Consider the following 22817-nt stretch of genomic DNA (forward strand, 5'->3'; position numbering starts at 1 on the left):
TTCCAGAGTTTTAAAACTTGATTTTTGGTAGTATGGTACAGAGAGCTACTCTTGGAGCAAGCTTTTTTGGGAAAATATCAAGAAAACCATCTCTTTCTTTTTTCACTGTAACCATGAGTGTTACAGTAAAAAGAAACAGATTTGCATTTTAAGGTATACTTTCCTTCATCAGTTTCTCAAAAGATATCTTGGAAACAACAAGAAATGTGGTAGGTTCTGGCTAGGGACAGAAGTTACACATAAACTGGTTTAAGTGATCAGAAACTGGTTTAAACCTGTAACAGAACAGAAGTTCAGTGCACATAAGCTGCTTTCAAAATGATCAAAACCAGTTTAAGATAAATCTGGTTGGATATAGTGTCAGACTTAACTGATTTAGGTCAGACTGGTTTATGGAACTTCAGGCTGAAATCTCTTCCTGGTTCAACTTAACCCTGGGCTATGCTGCCTGCTTCAGTGGAGCAGGAACTGCCTTGTCCCTCTGCTTCTTGGCCTGCTTCCTGCCTGTGTCTGTCAGCCCATAGGGACAGGGGGGCAGGAGAACAGACCCCCAGCCCTCCTGGACAGGAGCACATGGAGGGGGGGAAATCCCCTAAGGTGTTGGATTTTCAGATCCTGGCACCGCTCTCCCCTTCCCCTTCCCAGCTGCTGATTGCTTCAGCGGCTGCCACAGGAGGAAGGGAGAAGCAGTCTTCTCCCTTGCTCCCACAGCAGCGGCTGAAGCAATTAGCAGCTGGGAAGGGAACTCCCCAGGGCTGCCTGGGCTGGGGAATCCAGACTGAGGGGAACCTCCTGAGGGGGAGACTCCCTCAAGGTGGGCCAGCACCTGGGCAGGGGGGGCCTGAACCCCCTGTGGGGGGACAGCAGGGGACTGGGGACGCTTGGCTGGACTGGCAATGTCTGGCAGACTGGGAAACTTGTGTTAGCACCCCCTGCCTGCTGGCCTAGGTTAGAGCAGACCTTCCCCTACCTTTTCTAGTGGAAAACTGAACATCAGTTCAGTTGGTTATGGGTTCAACCTACACAGCTTAGAGGAAGCTGCCCAGTTTGAAGTGATTCAGCCCCAGGCTTTTTGACTGTCTGTACTTAGCCTGTGAGTCTAAGTTGAGGTAGTTTGTTTGCTGATAATATTAAGGAAGAAATTTAAAAAACAGTTTTGAAATGATGTACTGAATATTTGTGGCTGGCTTTATCACTGACAAAGTTTGAAAATGTTATTTAGAGTGGATTTTCTTTATCACTCTCAAAGTTTGAAAATGTTATTTAGAGTGGATTTCAGTGTGTTTCAGTCCAGGAATTTTAATTTTTTTTCAGTCTAGATGTGGTTAGTTGTGAACTTTTTTTTGTTGTTTTTTTTTTATGTTTGTTTTCCCCACTCTACTTAAGTGTACTTAAGAGAGTGACTGCTTAAATTTTCAGTAATGGAAGGTAATTTGGTACAAGGCCCTTTTAAGGGTATTGGAATCACTAAGCAGTTTAGAAGATTTAGGTGGGGTATATGATAAACATCATCTGTGTGCTAGGCTAACACAGGAAAATATTAAATATCAGGGGTGAAATCCTGGTTCCAGTGAAGTCAATGAAAGTTTTGCTGTTCACTTGAGTAGGGCCAGGATTTTGCACTAGTTGATGCCTCTTTCATGATCAGTATAAGGGAGTAGTAACTCTAGGGGTGGCTGCGAAGCCCCTGAAGTCACTTCTGCCCTTGCTGTCTTTGGCCCGTCACCCCTTCAGTCTTTCCTGCCATTCCTTGATGTTATGTTTTTATATACGAGGGAGGCTGTCCCAGGGCTTCCCAAGCTGCTCTCTCTAACAAGCATCAGGAGCTTGTGATTCTCACCTTAAGGTATGACTCCAATCCACCCCTATACCATGCCTCATGCCTTGCAGGTGTTGTCATTGCTTGATGTTCACTAGTATTTACTCAGCCCTATTCCGGGATCTCAACACACTTCAGCTTTTCTATTAGGCTCCTGGACCCTCTCTGGTCATGCACACTAATCCCCTCCTGGGCACTGGACTCTCCTGGTTCTCCCTGCCTTTCATGTCTCTAGTCCTCCCCCCCAGGCACTGGACTCTCCCATACTCAACCCCTCTAGGCTAACCCATTAGATCTTTCTCTGTCTCTCTCTCTGTCTCTTCTCCCCCCATACCCCAGCTCTCAGGTTCATATCATACCCCTCAGGTCTCTGTCTTTCTCTCTAAATCTTACCCCCAAGCTCAGAGGTTCAGGCAGAAGCCCTGCTGCAAGCCTGGTGCCAGGAACACCACTGCTTTTGGCTCCCGGGCTACACTGTCTGACCAGGCCATGGGTTTATAACCCACCAGCCCTCTCCTGGTCAGATGATGCACTCATTAGCTCCCTTCTCCACCTACCAGCTGCTTTGCATGCTGCCCCTCTTCTTAGAGACAGGCACCTCCAGTGCTGTGTCGTAATCAGAAACACTGATTCAGTTTGTATGTTTTAAGACATATGGTTTGTTTAATTCAGAACTGTAGATGTTTCCAGTTTCCTTTATACCCTTAGATCCTGCTGTAGAAACCTTGGGGAAATTATGGATTTTTGCTTCAGAACTGTTGATCTGTTTGCCAGAGCGGTCAACAGATTCGTGGAAGATATTTAAATGGAATAGGCTAGTAGTTCTCAACCTTTTTTGGACCAGGACCCACTTGTAAACATCGATGGCCAGTCCTGACCCAGTGTCCCTCACTCTCGACTCACTGCCCTGCTGCCCCCAGGCCCCAGGCCCCCAGTGTGTGGGGTAGAGAGGGATGTGGAGCAGGGGGGAGAGGGGAGAAGCTTGGAACTGTGCCAGCCTGCAAGGGAAAAACCATGGTTTCCCATGTTTTTCTCATTTTCTTGAAGAATAATCCATTTTTAAAGTAACCCTTTGATAAATTTTTGAGACCCGCTTTTTGGGTCATGACCCACGGGTTGAGAAACCCTGGAATAGGCTACTTTTGATTGACGTGCACAATATGCCCTCAATCCATTTAGTCCTAATTATTCCACTATTACCATGTGGTCTGTGTAATTGGCATGCCTTTTTATTTCTGCACATCTTTGAGTAGTCATCATCTACATTGCTATACGAAGTAGATCAGGCTACTAGACATGAGTAAGCAAAGTATGTTTTACTTTGGTGGTTTCAGGAGTCTTCTCAGGAGTCTGCTTCAGTAGAGACTAAATGAAGGCTGAATAAGTACCTCCTCATGTGGTCCAGTATTTTTATCTATATAAAGTTTTTTGAAGACTTGGATATTCTGGACATTTTGGCCCATCTGTAAATATTAGTTGATAAATAGTTTATAACAATATGACCCACCTCTACCTAGAATCAAAGCAGAATGAAGGCTGCATTGCCCAAAGAGCAGACCAGGGAAGAAATTGTGCTTGTCCAGTAGCTTCCACTGATCAGGAAGAAGGATCCAAGTTGTATGTGACATGAAGTTCCCCAAACACATGGAAAATCAACTACACAGGCCAAAATTCTGGCAGAGAAGATTCTAGCATTAGCCCTTGTCATATCTTTTTCCCCCCCCAATCTGCCCCCACCCCCACTAAAATATCCCAAATCCCAGGCAGATGGAAACTGCGAGTCTAAATGTACTGATTTTACAGTTTTCTGTGTAAATGTGTGTAAGGGGAAAACAATTTACAAGATGAGCCAGGGGAAAGTGCAAAATCTTCAGTTCAGTTTTGTATTCTCTTCCTCTGCTTTGTGTTTCATTAAACAACCATGAGCTCCCAAGGTGTCTCAGTGGGTCTTGGAACATTTCTAACAAGCCTGACAGCTGATGGACACTTTAGAAGCAAAACTGCCTTTTTCCTGCAGAGATGGAAGCCTTAATCATTCTTTGCCCTGAGATTCAAATCTGTCAGCTGTAGAAACTCATATCAAGAACAGAGTAAAAAATTTAACAAACCAAACCAAAATATTTTTCTCAAAGTCTAAGGATAATAATGAAGGATAAAGGAGAGGACAATGTTATAACACCTATGCAGTGTCTCATTTATTTTCTTCAGTTTGAACATTGTTAATTCAGAGTCTGTTGATTGTTTACTTGAGTATGTAGGTCACACTCTCAGTCAATTAACTACACTTGCATATCACTTGAGAAGGGAGAATTTAAAAATAATATTCTGTTACTGATAGTAAGTAGGACTGTGCGAAACTTCGGTTGCTGATTCTATTTGGAGGAGATTCGACCTGATTCAGCGGCTGAATCTCCAAATGGAATCAGGAGACCCATTAATCTCTCCAAATCGGGCCGAATTGCCTCAGAATTGAAGGGTGCAGATGGAGTGTCCCATAGGAGCGGAGGGGGGGGTGGTCCACGCGCTTGGTGGTGGACCCGGAAGTGGACCCAAAGTACTTCTGGTCCACTTCCAGGTCCATTGCAGAGTGTGTGGGGGACCCCCCCCCCAGCGACTGGTGCCTCCTGGGCCTGGGGAGGCACCCGGGGTACCCCTGCAGCTGATAGCTGAGCTGGAGGGGGGCATGGATGGCTCTCCCATATGCTTGGCAGCAGACCTGGAATTGGACTGGAAGTACTTGTCCATTTCTGAGTCTGCCACCAAGCGCGTGGGGGACCTTCCCACACTCCCGTGGGATGTGCCATCTGCCCCACCATCTCAGCATTCATGAGCCACACCTGGTACCTCGAGGTACATATAAAAAACATATAAAGTTGTGTCTATGGCTGAATTGCTGATTCTCCAAATCAGAATTGAATCTTCAGATTCGGCCAGATCGAATCAGGACAGTGATCTGAATCAGCAAAGCGAATCATTGTCCCCCAAATTGGGCCGAATCCGAATCCAAATCAAATACTGTCTTTTTCACACACCCCTAATAGTAAGTAAGCAGGATCATCAGTGATACCATTTGATGTGGATATTTAATATATCTAACTAACCATATAACCCGTCACACCTATAGCATGTAAACAATGACCTAGCTGTGCTTAGGGAATCATAGTTAAATCTTATCAGTTTTACATTTTGACCAGATTTTTATCAGCTTTGCTGCTGTTCATAATAACTCTTAAATTAGCAGTTGTATAAACTATTGAACCTCAATATAGGTCTGGCAATGCTGAGCAATTAGGAATAGCTAAACACCGGGGATAGAAGAGCATCATTGAAAAGCATCAGTAATATTTGAATGGTCACCATTACAAGTTGCTATAATTGTGATTAACCTACCCACTTGGCTCCTGCTATTTTAATGGATATTGTATTTCATGAGCCAAATTTCAATGCTAGTTCATCTTAATGACCACAGATGTAGATTTGCTTTGGTAGATCCTCAGTTCTCTATGTCCCAGGCCTGTCACTGCTCTGGCTAGTTGTGTGACTTTATTAGGGAGACGAGAACTATAGTACTTAGGCTTGTGAAGTATTAGCTGGGTTGGGTGCATTCAACTTTTTGTGGCAGTTTGCTGGAGATCTGTCTTCTCCTTTTGTTTACTCATTTACTGTCTTTTCAAACACAGTGTTTCAAAGCTGCCAACCACAGATACCTGCCTCCAACTGAGAGTTAAAGGAAGGACTAGAGTTTTGACTTTCTCCCCTTACTGCATTTCCTAGAACTAGACTGTTACACGTGTCAGCTGGGCTGGGTGGAGTGTGGGACTTCTCCTTTGAAAAGAGAATTCAGCCCTTCTTACAATGGAACCTGCATTTCTTTAGTTTGTTCATTGGTTTCCAGGTCTGAAAGGTCCAGACTCCTGGGGGATATTTGCCCTAGAAATAATTGGCATCAAGATTTTGGCTCTGCAAGAGAGAGAAGTGATTCAGACACCAGACTGGGACTTCTAGGCCTGTCTTTGATACTGACCTGGACATACCAATTAACCTGCCTCCCTGAGGTTCTCCTCTGTAAAATACTGATATTTTACAGTATTTTAATATTATGTTAATATATTATCATTATTATAAATTATCATATCTACTTATTTTGTAAGAATTGGTTAACTAGTTATGGTTCATAAAGTGTTTTGAAGTTTGGAAAAGGGTCATATATTAACAAGCAGTTTCTTCCCTGTAACTAATTTTCACTGATAACAGTGCTGATTTATAAATATAAACAACTCTGGAAAACATCATTTTTGTCTTCTAGTTGAAGAACAAATCAAAAGGTTTCTCTGCAGTATACTAAAGAGGACTTCATCTTTTGTTATCACTATTATGCTGTCATAATAGTGATCACATTATTATGGTAGCAACTAGATACCAACTCTTCTTTAAGGCACTGTACAAAGTAAGCAATAGTGCTTGTCTTGAAAAAAATATAGTTTATGAATTGTGTCCAGTTTTTACTTACACAAGGTTCTAATCATTGAGACCAATGGATTTTAACTTCCTTTGCTTCAAAGAGCACCAAGATGTCTTTTTTACATTGGGGCCATTTTGTCATTATAGCAGTGTTTTGGGGCTTTGCAAAACACTTTGCAAAACACTTTGCAGTGAGTCTAAATGTCCAGTTTCAGGGCAGTTCTGATTTTCAAACAGTCCCAATTCATTTCTGCTAAACACTGCTCCAATAAAATGATTCCCTGCATAGTGCAAAAATAATCGAGGTAGATAGGATAACTTCTCTATTTTCTTTGTTTTCCAAAACAACTAAAACTCTTGTTTTTAAGGATAAGTTTAGTCACAAAATTCATCCCATGTTCTCTTCAACCTCAGCAGTATGAGCCCATACCGTGCATCAGTTGGGTTAGTTGCTGTAGCAACACAATTAAAACCATATTTTGGAAGAGAGAAATGCTAGCCTGTCTCTCAGGGAATGTGTAAACAAGGGGAGCTGCCCTTCCTTCTATCCTTCCTCATTCACACTGAAATATTGACTTAATTAGAATCAGGGAAATTATGTTTCAAGACCCTCTTTCAATTTGAGTACTGTGTGTAACTTCTATGAATCCTTCTTAACTAAGGCAATTGCTTTGTGTTGCTGAACAGTAGCATAATGAAGTAGGGGATTAAAAAAAGAAGTGCCTGTGCTTCCACGTTGCCTGCTGCTGAGTTTCTGGCAGTGCAGCGAGTTATGCTGCCCTGCCCATGTGCTGCTTTGCCCAGGGTACTCATCACATTATGCCTCTGTCACAGAATAATTATATTATTACATGTTAATGCTTCTAATAGTTTCTTTCCAACAGACTTTTGACATGAAAATATTTTCCAGATATTCAGTTGGGCCTTGATCCTGCACAATAGAATCAATGGGAGTATAGCCTCTTGCCTCAATGGAAGCAGAATAAGTTATAAGCAGGGATCCTGGTTTTCTATTTCCCATGGAAAACCAGAGAAAAGGGTGGATTTTTCCCTTTACTGAAGGAAAACACGAATTTCTCATTTTAACAGAGTAACCCACGGATTTTGCAGTTTTTCAAAGAGCTCTCTGCAGACTGGCAGTGTTACAGCCTGCAAGGGGCTGGTGGGGAGCAGGAGGAGGGAGGTCAGGCAGGGGGTGCCATGTGCATGGCCATTCACATGGCCACCCAGCAGCCTGAAGAGCAGCTCCCGCAGCTAAGTGGAGGGTGGGGATTGAGGCCCCCATAGGGAGGGAGGGAGTTGGGCAGGGCTGGGGCTGCTGCCCAGCTGGGGGGTGCATGGGGCTTGGAGCCCAGGGCTGGCGTGTGCAGCCTCAGGGCCCTGGCAGGGGTGGAACAGGGCCGTGGGCAGATCATCCTGCCCTGGTGCCCTCACCCAGGGTCTCTGCAGCCCAGTGGGTGCAACCCAGTGAAGCCTGCCTGCCTCTCCCATGGGCAGAGAGCAAGCTGCCAGCAGGTGCCGAGTTGCTGGGTACCTGGACATTCCCTCTATGGTGGCAGTGCCCCCTGGGGCCACCTGGGCAAGCAGCTAACAGGCGGGTGCTACCCCAGTTCGCAGGCAGCACCCAGCCTGATCCAACTGTTCCCTAAGCCCAAGCTGGGCCTGCACCCACTTGCTAGCTGCCCACCCAGGGGGCACCACCTCCACAGAAGTGATTAAACTGCAGAAATGGCCAATTTTTATCATGTGTACAAGCACCCCTTGAAACTTGTATTTTTGGTGAATGAAGAGGTGAAGTAAAAAACCCAACTTAATTTTAGATCCTCATTGAGCTTGCAGGAATATAAACTGAACCCATGTGATAAGGATATCACAATGCCATTTATAGGGAGATGAGCTGTACTTTTACTGAAGGGCTGCTTATATCTCACTATAAGCACAACTTCAATATTGCTTTTAATTTAATCTACTGAAATGGAATGAGTTGGCATTAAAGGGGAAGCTATACAAATAACTTAATAAGTTTAGCACAGCATGGTCTGACACTAAAATGTTAAGTAATGAAGTTTGGGAATAATATGAACAGCTTGACTCTTCCCTGACTATTACTTAAGTGTTTAAAGTGGCTAAAATGAAGTATGTTGGAGGTAGTGAAAGCCACACAGGATAAAATAAAGGCATAACGTAAGGGCTCTGTAGCTTTTTATCAGCAAAGTAAAAATAGAAAGTACTGCCCACTAGTAGCTATCATATCACAATCTTTTGAAGATGATAACAATGACTGATTTCTGGTATTGTAGTCCTGCTCCCAATGAATTAAATATAAAAACTCAAATGGCATACATTACAGTACTTATAAAATCAAGCCATAATCTTTGCAACAAGAAACAACAATGCATTATTATTTATTGTGCTCTATAGCTTTCTGAGGGGGGAGAGTCCTACAGTTTTAATTCAGACAAAATCCCCATCAGCTATGAGACTGGGATCGCTTGCATATGTGTTCTATATTTAAAGTGGCGTGTGTGTAGGGGTTTACTTTAGAATCCAGAGTCCTGTGTTAGTACAGTAACTGGGAATGAATGGGAAAAAATACAGCTTCAAAGCTGAAATAGGCTTTGATCCTACTATTTGGTTCAACTTCAGCTGAAGAGCTAAAAAGTTTATTCTTTTTTTCCATGTCATTTGATGACTGTAGCTCCTGCCTGCCTCTTTATTGAATGTATTTTATTTTACCAACAGGATGCATAATCCTTTTTTAAACCATTATATTGACTATATATATTTTTATTTCTTTGGAATGTTTTCAGAACTGCACGTTCCAGTAGCTTTCCTGGAATGCCCAAATCATCATGCATTTTCAAAATCTAACCAAACAAGTGACCTTTCTCAGTTTGGGAGAAGGAAAGAAAGGACAAATTTTGCCCATCTGTGGCGCTGGTGGAACCAAACCAATAATGCACAGCTGTAAGTTAATACTTTTGTATCACTGTGTTATTGATATTTGTACATGTTTCATGATACATTCTTACAACAGGCAGTGAAGCAAGTCATGGAAAAAATTCAGAAATCCAGCACTGTTCCACCAAGAAATGTACTTACGTGTTGATCAGCACTGGAATACCAGAGCTTGTATGTGCTATTTAGGGTTTGTTTGGTTTTTTTAATCTCCCTTAACAAATAGATAGGTAAACTGAACCAGACATAGGTTGTGTATTGAAGCCAGTAGGTGCCAAACATTTTGGCAGGAATACTAAAAATAAGCCCAACCTCCACCCTGAATGCTATGCCAATCCCCTTCCCCTGCCTGATCTGCTACCCTGCCCTATCTGCTGCCCTGCTGCCTGTCCTGTCCCTGATCTGCCACATGCGACACACAAGGGCTGCTAGTGCCACTTGTGGCATGTGCTCCACAGCTTGGCTGTCCTGATCTAAATTATCTATAATTTTTAAAGCCATCCTTCCCTTTTTCTTATTATGAGGTGCATATGTATTGAATCACTATGAAGGTGCTTAGTGCTTAATAGATGGAATGATAATTAAATAGGTGAATATGGCCAAATGTAACTATAACATAGCTTTTTAAATAATATTTTTTTGAGGTTTTTTTATTGCTTTCCACTCCAATTTTGCAGCTAATTCTTTGCAAACTGTTGTAGTAATAGATAAATGCCTGAACAGTTCTATTACTTACCAGTCAAAACCTGCCCAAATATTTTTATTTTTATTATTAACTGATTTATGGAGGGTCATTTATTGCCATCTGTAGCAAGTGCCTGTCCCAGTGGTGGCTGCTCAGCCCTTGCCAACCAGGCTCCCCTTGGGGGCCCTCTTCCCTTTACTTGTCTGCCACACCTTGATGTTATTAATTTCTGATAAAAGGGAGGCTGCCCCAGGGCTTCCCAAGCCTGATCCTACTTTTAGGACCACAGTTATTTGTGGTCATTGCCTTAAAGGCTAGTTCTGTGAGCTCCATCCTCCTCAATACACACTTCCATACCTCACAGGTGATCTACAGACATACGCCCCTCATGTGCTATGGTTCCAAGCTCTAGTCCTTGCCCCTCCTAGACTCAAGACCTCTGGGCTGTCTAGCTCTTCTGACACACTGCCCTCTCTCTGGGCTCTGGCTCTTTGGCCCCACGCTCTGCCCTCTTGCAGGCCCTGGGGACTGGAGCTTTCCTCAGTGCACCCTAGTCTCCCCTGGGCACAGGACCCTCCTGGTGCCCCCCACCCCTCCTGCCACCCCCAAGGTACTGGACCTTTTCCCAAGTGCCTAGTCCTTCATGGGCTCAAGCTCTCTCTGTGGGCCTCAGGCCCCTCTCTTCCTCTGGCTGTTCTCTCTCACTCTTTCTGGGCCAGTTGAGACTTCCATACCTCTCTTTCAGTCCCTTCCTCAACCACCAGCTTTCATCGGCAGCCCTCTCGGGCCATTACTTCCATCCTCAGACTTATCTGTTCCAAGACCTGTTTCGCCCCTCTCCAGCACCAGGCCCCTGGCCCATGTTCCCAGGCCTATCTGTTCTAAGGCCTGCTTTGCCCCCCTTGGGTGCTGCTCTACTTGCTAGCTGACCTTGGGCACCTTGGCCCTCTACTCTCTGCTGCCCTCCTCTAGGTTATGGGCTCTCCCACTCCTGTTCACAGGCCTATCTGTTCCAAGGCCTGGCCTGCTCAGCGAGTATCTTGGGAGCCCTGGTGCCAGGAGCTCCTCTCTCAGTGGTACTCAGGGGTAGACCCCTGACCAGCTTGGGCCCCGAGTTTTATGTGCCACAAGCCCAGTCTGGTCAGCTGACTCCCTAATCAGCCTCTGCCCCACCTGCGAGCTGCTTCTCCCTCAGCCCCTTGCTTAGTGACAGATTCACCAAGCGCCCTGTCACACCATCCCTGTAATATTTTCCGGAGGTCCTGATCAGAACTTTCTTTAGGGGTTCAGCACCATAACTGTGTGAGCAGAACTAAGATGTGTCAATTGTTTTCAGCCCAATTTAAGTAAAGTAATTTCTAATGATAGTATAGGTTTGTTACCAGACTTATAGCATCATCACCAAGCAGGGTTACCATAGTTTGGATGTCTTAACTTTGTTTCCATTACTTAAGATGTTTTCATTTTATTAAAGTTTTCACCTTTACTCTGAATTTCCTGGGTTAGCAATGCTTGTTTTTTCAGTGATTACAATAATATTTTTACCCTTAAGTTCCTGAAATTTATACTTAGCAATAACTCCATCTTAACCAAATATTTTTAAGTTTTTGGTTTGGAAACTAAGTTCAAAAAAATCTTTTAAAGCAACAAAAGCAGATTTAATGAAAAGCTTTGTTTTAGCCAATTTAAACAATATGCCAGAATGATATTCATTGGAAAATAGGGCAATTATTTTCTTTAATTTTAGTTTCTTGTAGCTCCTATTTCGTTCAGTAGAAAGGCAGCAGCACTTTTCTTATAATAGATATTGTTCTCACTTTTTTAGGCATCAGATGCCAGCTCAACTTGAACACAAGAATGACTTTAAAGCACAAGACCTTTCTGTCATCATCAAAGCATATGTGCTAGTGACATCCTTAACACCATTACGGGCATTTATTCATTCAAATGCTACTGTCTGGCATTCATCCAAAAGGAAACACTTTTCTGTCAAGGTAAAACTCTTCTTTTATTGATAAATCTAGGTACCACATCATATAATCCTCTTTAGATGATGGGACATCTGGCTCAGTGACCTGAGAGATCACTTCGTATGTCCCCAAAGCCAAATACTTTGCTTGCTTTTTTCTCCTCCTTTGTTAGTTGTTCTTATTGGACACTATTGCTGCTCATTGTTGTTCTTATTGGATACAGTTAAAAAAAGAGCAGTTCACATAGGAAGTGAAAAAACTATTATGCACAGTGTAGTTATCACATGGAGACAGTTTTTCTGGATTACTCATTTCAGTTCCAGTTTTTGGCACTGTGGTATGAGAGCATGTTCAGTGGTGTTCTTATGCTGTAACACACAGCTGTATGAGTGCTGTAATGCTGGAGGTTTTTCCTGGTTGGTGTTGATTCCACGATTAAAGAAAAGTGCCATGGTGCTTCCATATTTTGTTTAGATACTGTGGAGCTGCATTTCCCGGGAGAGGTCATCAGAAGCCTTGAAACTCAGGTAAATGATCTCTAAGCTGTAGTATAGGGGCACCTGTTCACACCACGGGCTTTAATCCTCATTAAATTAAATAGGTTTATAAAATTTTAACTTGTTTATTTTGGAGCGTTGCATTTGCGTTTACATGCACTAGGTTCTCAAACAAATTAAGCCTTGGAGCATCTCATCTGTGTTTACACACATTAGGTTTTCATATGAATTAAGACAGGTCCCTGGCCATTGCCACAGGAGAGTGGGATGGTCCAGTGCTGCCCCCCAGCCCAGGGCGCCCACCCACCCCATGCCCATGCCCTGCCATGCAGCTGTGGAAGCAGGGAGTCAGCAAACAAGAAAAAAAAAGAAAAAGCCACACAACAAAAATAAAAGGGGAAGCAATTCACAAGTGAAAGCAATTTGAAGGCGTGAACTACAAAAAATTAACACTGACATCTGGTGTACAAAGGGCTCATTACACTTCTTTGAGTGCCTTTGTGGTTGCCAGCAACGAATCCGTGGATGCTACATTATAATTCCCAGCGAGCCAACCTAAACTACGTCCAAGGAGTTTTAGTTTAATGCACAGGAAAGACTTTTAAATATCGGGAAATCCTGCTCATACACACAGACATGCAGTTGCAGTGCACGAAAGGGCAAAAATCATGGTGTGTACATGAGCCCTAGGTCTTCTGTGAGCCACCCTAATGATTCTAGGTTTTATGAGGACAGATGCTTTAGAAGTGTCTAAATGTTTAGATTTTGTTACCTCAAGGTAGCTAGACTTGACACAGTCGACCTGCCCCCCGCCCCCTTCCAACGATCAATCTGGGCCAGTAGGCACATGCTTACTTATGGGTACCTCTCTCCTGTTTTGTTCTGCTTAACGAGCAGCAATGGTGTCTAATAACAACTAACAAAAGAGGATAAAAATGCAAGCAACAACATTTGTAACACAGCTGATGCTCATGAAGAGGCTGAAGACCTACTGCTATGTGTCACAGGAGGAACTCTAGAGTGGCAGGGTATTTTCTTCAGATCTTCTCTGGAATAGCAAAATTCCCACCTCTCCATTTGTGGGTCAGGGAACATTTCATGTTCTATGCCCAAAGGAAGATAAAAATAGCCTGGCCAAGTCTCTTGTGCAGGGGGCAGGACTTGGTTCTGAATTCACATGAGTGCCAGTACCACTAGAAAATGTGAGAATCCTGGGCTGATAATGCTAAGAACTTGAATGATCTTGGAGCCTGTGAAGGGTTGTGTGTGCATGTGCGCGTGTGTGCATTATTTTTGTTTAATTTTCTAGTTTACACGTATGGAAACCATCTAACAGAATTTTGTCACTTCAAAACTTCTGCATCCACTGAGCTTAGTTTCATTTTATGCTTATTAAAAATATTACAGGCATCCAGTATTATCACTATAATTTCTTAAGTAGCTGCTAGTTTTGAGGATAATAATCATTAGTAATTGTGGCACAGCACTCTAGAAAATAATCACAGCTAAGAGAAGTCTGTGAGAAAGGGCGCCAGCCACTACTTACAGAACATTCTGGCAGCAGAAGAAGCAATAAAAGTGATAGATAGAAATAGCAGCACAATATACAGTCGCTCCAATCTGGTTACTGCGCCTGTGGTACTATATTTTCCACACTTTGAGACAGAGTTGTCAGAATAGCAAGAATTATACAGAAAACAGAAAAGCACTTCTATAGTGATGTTGATTTAAATTCAAATTAACAAAATGATGGAAAACAGGATGTATAAGGTTGCCTCTAAGTATAAACAATGTACTGTCTATAGAGCTTGAGAAGTCAGAAAGTCTCCAAGATATAATCAGTACAAGTAAAAGGGGCATCTGGATATGTCTATATTCATCTTTCTAGGTACACACGCACCCTTACCAGAGTATGTGAACATGTGTATAAAACACACAGGTACTGTGGGAGGTCAGTAGATGTGATCAGCCAGTATTTATGGAAAATAAATAAATGAATTTAGACTGAATCCCACGAGCCATCATACCATGTGGAAGACCTTGAAACAGACAGTTCATTTGGGAAAAATATATTGGGAAATTAAAGATTTAATTTAAAGATACTGTTCTTCCTGTCCATAAATTAGTGATTCTCTTTTGCAGTGATCTTCATGCATATTGCAAATACATTTCATGCAGTATTCAGCCAGTGCTAGTTGCAGGGAGCCAGAGTGAAGGCAGTAAAGCTACTGCCATCTGAGGAATTTTGGTCCAAAACATTTCTATTAACTTCAGCTATGCATTTTTTTAGATTAGGATTTCTGTGAATTATCTCTGATGTGAATGAAGAAAAAACTGCATGTTTCATACTCTACCTACTCTAACCTGTCAATAGCTGATAATGGTAGAATGGATCTTCAGAAGTCTGTTTGTCATAATTCCCATGATACCAAGAGGCATAATGAAACAGCTGGGCACCCAGGGCAGCTGCCACCCACAGGGCAGCTTCTAGTTGCTGCTGCACCATGCAATAGCAATAGCAATTGCTTTTGTGCCTTCCCCCTCCTCCCTGCCAAGTCAGCAGCAAGTGGGGTTGCTCCAGTCACTGCCTCCCCCTCCCGCCTCCCCAGTTATGCCACTGTTAATATTAGGAACTGAGCATGCAAACAACAGGAGACTCTGGCCTGGAGATAAATTGCTGGCATTGTTATTTGAAATGTCTTTCTCCCCTAGAAGAGATGAGTATACTCACTTATTTAAAACTTTAATATAGATATGAGGGCGTTAGTTTTTTGCATTTTATTACTGCCTTTTGAATAATGTTGCAAAGTACAACATACCTACTCCATAGAAATAAAGATTCACTGGTTAGCAAGTCTGGAACTACTTTTAGTTCATTACTGGAATGGACTTGCCCTAGCAGTAGAGTTAATGTACTACAAATTGCCTATTACTGTTTACAGTAACACCTGGCTTTATGTGTCCAAATATTTTTTACTACATGTGGTACATAATATGTTTTTGAGAGCTGAAAAATCCCTGACATTTATTAAGTACGCAGTGGATCAGAAGAGATATCTACAGAGTTAAAATGTAGAGAGTGAAGCACTATTGCACGGCTTCTGTAAGATTTCTTAACAACAAATTAATTATTGAAAATTATTCTTGCAAATCACATTTACTTAATTTGATGATAGTGACTGGGGTTTAGAATGATTCTCTAAACCATCTGTGCTAAAAAAGAAGAAAAAATTAGAAAGCTACCACAATGACAATTACATGTTATATGTATTAAGGACAGTTCGTCCTTAAGGACAGTCAGTCCCCAGTCAGAGTGTATAATATTTCCCATTATGCATGCACAGTGAGCAGAGAATTAACCCCTAAATGTTTTTCTGTTTGGTATGAGTGCTGGCATGTGAACCATTTGTCACTAGCACATTACTTTTTTGATTGGCAGGCCATGTATCCTGAATCCTTTCTTTTCTTCCCCTCGTCAGCTCCCCCCACCCCAAACCTTCAAAGGGAGACAGATTCCTATTCCTATCAAGTGCTGCTTTATGCTATCTGGTACAGTACTTAACAAATATGTACATTAGCACTTTCGTGCTCTGGAGAAGTACCCCCCACCCTCGCTGCTATTTAAGACCCTGATTGTGTCTGCTAGGTAACCAGAGTTACAGGATTTTGAATTCTGGCAACACTTAAGAAGTGTATTGTGTTAATAAAGACTTAAAAAAAAAAGATTCTATTCATAGAGTTCAAAGAATTAGATTAATTTATATCAGTGTTAGGTGCAACAGGGCTTCCTGGGGGTAATTATTGATTTCTATTTTATTATATTGTTTGTGCTTCAGATTCTATTATTTTTTGTGCTGCAGATGCTTCTATTAAAAATACTGTTCGCAGGTGAATTTCAGATCATGCAGTGGGCTATATTATTAAAGTTAAGTCCTGTAGCATAATAAGGGCATGGTATAAACTACTGTGATCTCCCATGGAAACTCATATCTTGTGCATTGGAAGATTTTTACAAAATACTTTTTAAAGTTAAGATGGGTGCAAAACCCAGGAACAGGGTGCTGCCAGAAAATACACATTTTAATCTGATTTTGGTTTGTTAATGCTGTACATTGTGAAAATCAGATTGCTATACTGCCCTCAAGTGGTATCTTCTGATATTGCATCAATTATATTTAGTGTAAAACAGAGAATACCTGTAAGCAAAAAGCAGAAGTTTTGACACGATAGACATGTTCAGGATCTTTTCCTTTTACATTAATTTATCATCATTTTAGCCTTAAAGCAGCAAGGGGGAAGAGGACCCAGCCAGCTTTTGTGTTAATGTTTTTCCAGCAGGATGAAATAAAATCACTCTGTGTTGTGGGGGAGGTCCACTTCAGTACTCTCTGTCCGAAACATCCATTCTCCATTCTGCTATTGTCAGAAATGGGACACTGGTCTAAATGGACCATTGGTTTGACCCAGTTTGGCACTTTTATGTTCACTTACGTACCTAATACATGGAATAGGATTTGGCCTTATGATTTGAGCATCCTGACTCATTCCTTTGTGCTCTCTTTCTCTCTTTGTGTATAAGGTTCCATGAGTTATATGTTTAATTGTGATAGCCTGGTCCATCTGGGATTCTTGAATGAAACAAAATTTCTAATAATTGGGGATAGCCACTTGTCAGGTCTTTCTCCTTCCAGGAGTTGGGTCCTTGGAAGTCTGCCCATGCATTCGTGGAAGGCCCATATCCTCCTTTAAGAGCAATATGAAGAGAACTCTTAGTCTGTCACCTGTACTCCACCAAAAACTACTATTGTGTCCAAGAAACCACAGTTAATCCTCTCACTTCTCAAAAAAACTAATGTAGAAGACATTGAACTCACTAGGAACATTTTTGTAGACTTCATTTGTCATTAGACTTGGCTTTAATTAGGAAGAACTATAGAGAAAATGTTGCTGGAAGACTTCTCTTTCTCTTCCTGTATTGCAGCTTTAAAAAATTAAATCCTTGGTGACTACCAGTAGGCCATAAATGATAAAATGATGCCACAGAACATTTTCCATTCGAGTGAATTAAAACAGGTTTAAGGCAGTGAAAATTTGTGGCCTAAACTATTTAATAGTCTTCTTTAAAAATAGATTATGTAGAAAATTTAGCATAAATAAGATATTTACTATACAAAATATCTGAATAATATCTTGGCTTCCACCTTCTTCAAGTCCTGTCTCAAAGATGCAGGGAAATGGTTTCACATAATAATAAATCTTGGGGTGGAATAAATAGACATACTCAACAGCTAGCACTATAAACTTGTGATAAATTACTGCACTGTTTTCCTTATGATGTATTCAGGAACCATTGTTTTCGATTATGGTTACATTTTTCTCCCATTACTCACTTTACAACTTTTTCTATCTACCGCGATTGATAAGGAGGCAACCTTTGTATGGTAAGTAATAGGCAGTACAAGGCATGTCTACACAAGATGTTTGCTGCGCAGCAGACTAATTAGCCGTGCAGTAAAACATTGCTGTCTACACCTGCAACCCTATTAGGTTGCAGTAGACTAATAAACACCTCTGCAGAGTTCTCCTGCTAAACACAAGTACTACCCTGTGGCAGTGTTATTTTGTGTGCCCCAGCACACACAAATCTGTGTAGATATGGGTGAAAAAAAATTATCAAGTATAGACAATGATAAAGGAAAGCTAACTGCTGATATAAGAGTGGCGTGGAAAATGAAATGTAGCCTCTTACCAGAGATTCATTCTGTAGTAGGATAAAACACACACACACTTTTAAAGAAAAGTTTTCGCTGAACAGCCTGTGTGGTTATGCAGATCCCCCTAGTGGTGGGATACTGGCAGTTCTACTGCGCAGTTGAACGCTTCGTTGAGGGCACCTTGGTTTGAAAAACTATCTCCAACTTCCAACCCATGCGTCTTGGAAGAAAAACCTCCATTTGAGTCTTATTGAGACATGATTTCTTGGATTTCTCTACAACCTTCAGAAGTTTAGGTATTTAACAAGAAGTGAACACCACACTCAGATATAATAATGATTTTGTCTGCCATGTAGTCTAAAAGGTCACAGTCAGTGTTTTGTAAAAGGGACCAGCAAAGCAGCTTCTCTGAGAAGTCATATATAAATCCTGCAAAAATATAAAGCACTGCGTCTTCAAATTTTTAACCATAATTTAGCAGAAAGCCTAAATAGTTTTCCGTGCTCAGTCCTAAAACAGTGTACATTGTTTCTTGTGGTATTAATGTGCTCTTGGAGTAGAGTCCTGGTCTCCGTTGCATCCCTAGCAATTGGTCCTTAAGGCCATGATGCTGATCAAGGAAGGCTTCCTCTGCTGAGATGAGATGCTCTTACTCAACATTGTGTATCTGTTTATGAAGTGTTCTCCTTGCACTGATTTCCCAGTCCTGGGCTCTAGCTCTGTTTGAGCCTATTGTTGTTATCTGCCCAAAATTCTGTCCTTATATCAGCTGGTTGGCCCAGAACCAACTAGATATCCTGAAGTCAGTTGCTGACCCCAGTTGCTCTGTAGCAAACTCCTCTCCTTCAAAAGGAGATGGGCTGGTCATCAAAAAGCAGGAGTGACATTTCCTCCTCATCTTCCAGCCAGCCAAGTCTCTGGGGATGGAGGCATGAATGAACAGTTGGTGGGGCTAGATGGGAGGGTGGAGGAAGGAGGCGAGAAGGGAGGCAAAGAACAATCAGGTGTATGGCTGACCTGTTTATCCTGCTGATGTGGAATTGAGAGTCCCAAAGACTCTTCTGGATGCAGTGTATTTCAGCAAAGCTGCTACAGTTTGTACCTACTAAGTGTTGCCAGTTATGCCAGCCAGAAGGCATTAAAGTTCAGTATGCAGAATAAAAGTCACACCTACTATTCAACACGCCCACAAAGAGGAAGTGAAGATAGAAGGAGGAAGTGTGCATAGGCTAAAATCAATTTTATTCTTGGGAGGATTATTGTTCATCGGACAAATCCTCAATTAAGGTAATGCCGTGAGACTTTACACTGCTGTGGTGGCACAAAGGGGCACTATTTTACCTAAGAATCTGTCCCCACAGGTTCATTGACAAAGAACATGAAGTTATCTCAAAGGAATAACTAAATTTAAAATAATCTGCAGACCTGTGTATGCCTCACTTTTAATCCCTCCTTGAGCATGTATGCATGAAATTGTAAATAGGAATGATTTGATTAAATCAAATGTTGTCTTCCTTTCAGGTCTTTAATTGATGTGTGTTTCTGGCAGAGTACAATAGAATGAAATAATTCATGGCACTGAGATCACAAAGCTTATTTTAAATGACTTGGAGGTTTGTGGATTTTTTAAAAATCTAATGTCAAAGAGGAATTAAGAAAAGGCAATTCATATTTTTGGTTTTTTTAATCTAATGTCAAAGAAGAATAAGAAAATACATTTTAATATTAATATTGACATAGGCAATTAATTTATTTTTCAAGTGCACTAAAACTAATGAGCTAAATCCCTGTTAAGAGTATTTGTCTTGAGATGATATTTCCTTTAAAGAAGATGCTGGTTTAACTGGTTTAATGAAAAATATATCAATTTGCAAATTTTCTAAGAGGCAGGCATTTTACATAAATGTGTGAAACATACTCGTTGGATCTGTATCCATTCAGCATGTGAATGAACACTTTCAGACACCTGGGAAACTTTGGAATTTCCTGTACAAGGAAGCCCTGTAGCATGCCTACATCTGTGTAAGTGCACTCCTCCCCTCCCTCTTCCTTCCTCTTGCCCTCCCCCTGCCCCCTGCTTCCCACGCCTGTGTCACATCAGTCTTCGCAAAAGCCCTCAGTGCCCACAAAATCAGTGCACTTTGAAGATTAACTTGCTAAACCTTAATCCTTTTCTACTCTCTATTCAACATTTTACCAGTGGAGTTATTCTTTTCTAGACTGAATACTAGGGATTGCCATCAGATTTTAAATTTAGTCCTACTTTTTGGTCAACAAACAAAGATTAGCATAAAAAATAACTCTCTTTTGGTCTATATTTCATACTCATCAATACTACCTTTAACTAGATGCTAATAGTTGATATGGAGTGATTTGAACCTTGCCCAAACAGACAGTTCACTGCCTTTGCAAGCTAAGAGGATAGGTCTGCAGATGTACAGGTTTTAATATTTGGACCTTTGGGGGCACAGCCGTATGACACACAGAGACACTCAAACGCTGAGGTTTCTTTTATCACTTCCAGATGTGTCTGTACACAATCCATATAGCATGCCGTTTCTACTGAATGACTAGGGGTCCTCTTGTTGCTACTTGGAAGCAACTCATCACTCATCAACTTAGAGGCACACTGTTTGCAAAGCAGTCCTTCATCCTGGGAAGTTATTGGACCATGCCTTAAGGAAGGCCTTGTGTAAGCATCTGGAGGAGGATCCAAGCAACCAGCATGGATTTTTGAAAAACAAATCATGTCAAACAAACCTGATCTCTGTCTTTGACAAAGTAACAACTTGGGTAGATGAAGGGAATGCTGTGGCTTTAGTGTATCTGGACTTCAGCAAGGCTTTTGACAAGTTCCCGCATGACCTTTTCATAAACAAATCGGAGAAATGTGGGCTGGATAAACCTACTATGAGGAGGATAGATAACTAGCTCAATAGCCGCAAGCAAAGGGTAATTATTAATGAGTCCATGTCAGAATAGCAGGAGGTTTCGAGTGGAGTCCCACCGGGGTCTGTCTTGGGCTTGGCACTTTTCAGCGTATTTATTAATGATGTAGATGTTGGGAGAGAAAGTTTCTTGAGCAAGTTTGTGGACAGTACAAAACTGAAAAGGACTGTGAACGTGTTGAAGGATGTGAGCGTAATGAGAAGGATTTTGACAGACTGGAAAGTTGGGCTGGAGCTAACAGGATGAAGTTCAGTGTGGACAAATGCAAAGTGCTACACCTCAGGAGATATAACAAAACCTCCCACACAAAATGGGTGGCTGGATGGATGGCAGCTCTATGGAAAAGGACTTGGGAGTCTTGGTAGACCACAGACTCAATATGAGTCTGCAGTGTGATGCAGCTGCACAAAAGGTGAATGTGATCTTGGGCTGCATCAATAAAAGCATTAGGTGAAAGACATGGGAGTTGATAGTGCCTCTCTACTTGGTGCTGGTTAGGCTTCATCTGGAGTAGGGTGTGCAGTTCTAGGCTCCACATCTTAAAAAGGATGTGGAAAAGTGAGAGAGGGTCTAGAGGCAGGCAACAAAGATGATTAAAGGCTCAGAAGGCAAGTCATATGAGGAGAGGCTGAAGAAGCTAGGCCTGTTCAGCTTACAGAAAAGGCACTTAAGAGGGGACATGATATCAGTCTTCAAATACTTGAAGGGTTGCCATAAAGAAGAGGGAAAGCACCTTTTGTCTCTTGCTACAGAGAGGAGGATGTGGACCAATGGCTTTAAGTTGCAGCAAAGTAAGTTTAGATTGGATATCTGGGAATACCTCTTCATTGTTAGTACAGTAAGGCAGGGGAACAGACTGCTTAGGGAAGTTGTGGATTTTCCATCACTGGTGGCGTTCAGGAAGAGGGACAGCCACTGGTCAGGGATATTCTACCATGGGTATCTCTATGCTTCTGAGCTTTGCTGGTTGCCCCTCACTCCCTGACTTTCTGCTACTTGGGACAGGATGTTTTTTAAATTTCCTCAGAAACATTGGGTGTTAGCTACAGCCAAGTCTGGGGAATTCAACTGGAGTGTGCCACTGCTCCTGCTGCAACTAAAGCTGGAAGCTCCTGGCTAGAGGGTCTTGCCCCGCTACTCAAGGTCAACTGTTCACCATATTTGGGGTCAGGAAGGAATTTTACCCCATTAGTATAGACTGTGGGGGTTTTTGCCTTCATCTGCAATGGGTGTGCCCCTCTACCTGAGATCTCTTGAGCATATATTGATAACATATCATAGAAGTAGGACATTGGCTGCCATGATTTACCTTTGGCAGTTTGGGTCTGCATTGTCATGATTGATTGTAGTCTTATATAGAATTCAGATTATGGTTTGTATGGGATGGTTTGGATATAGATGATCTTGTGTCAGGCCGGGGGGTTGGACTGCATGACATTTGCAGGTCCCTTCCAGCCCTTCTGTATGATTGTATCAAATCTAATACCTGCTTCTGAGGACTCTATTGGCGCATCCAGATGAGTGTGCACGTTCCTCTTGCCCTTTCTCAAACCCCTTTGAGGTGGGGCAACAGGCATGTGTGGGAGTGAAAAAATGTTCCCTGTGCTGCAAACTTGCAGCACGGGGAAAAACATTAGACCCCTGGATAGTCAGGGGTCTAAAAAAATTGAAGTTTAAAAAAGCAGGCAACCGCAGGCTGGGTCTTCCACGGAGACACTCTGGCTGCCAAAGCGTCTCTGTGGTTGGCCTCTTGCCCTGGTGCTG

The 22817-nt window shown here is 42.1% G+C and overlaps 1 protein-coding gene across 4 annotated transcripts in view; it reads left to right on the forward strand.

Annotated features, from left to right (window-relative positions):
• LOC102378378 (cadherin-like and PC-esterase domain-containing protein 1) overlaps window positions 1-19688 on the forward strand; it is an 82017-nt gene extending 62329 nt beyond the window's left edge. For 3 of the 4 annotated variants that reach the window (XM_025207685.1, XM_025207687.1, XM_025207686.1), the window contains 4 exons: window positions 9091-9247; window positions 11749-11917; window positions 12368-12420; window positions 19626-19678. In XM_025207685.1, the coding sequence (XP_025063470.1) occupies window positions 9091-9247; window positions 11749-11917; window positions 12368-12420; window positions 19626-19668 (422 nt within the window). In that variant the 3' untranslated portion in view covers window positions 19669-19678. Of the gene's footprint in view, window positions 1-9090; window positions 9248-11748; window positions 11918-12367; window positions 12421-19625 lie in introns of all 4 variants that reach the window. The other variant, XM_025207688.1, reaches the window with a different exon arrangement.
• Window positions 19689-22817: the final 3129 nt, after the last annotated feature.

The sequence above is a fragment of the Alligator sinensis genome, unplaced genomic scaffold (genome assembly GCF_000455745.1).
Source record: "Alligator sinensis unplaced genomic scaffold, ASM45574v1 scaffold65_3, whole genome shotgun sequence".
In the NCBI taxonomy this organism is placed as follows: Eukaryota; Metazoa; Chordata; order Crocodylia; family Alligatoridae; genus Alligator; species Alligator sinensis.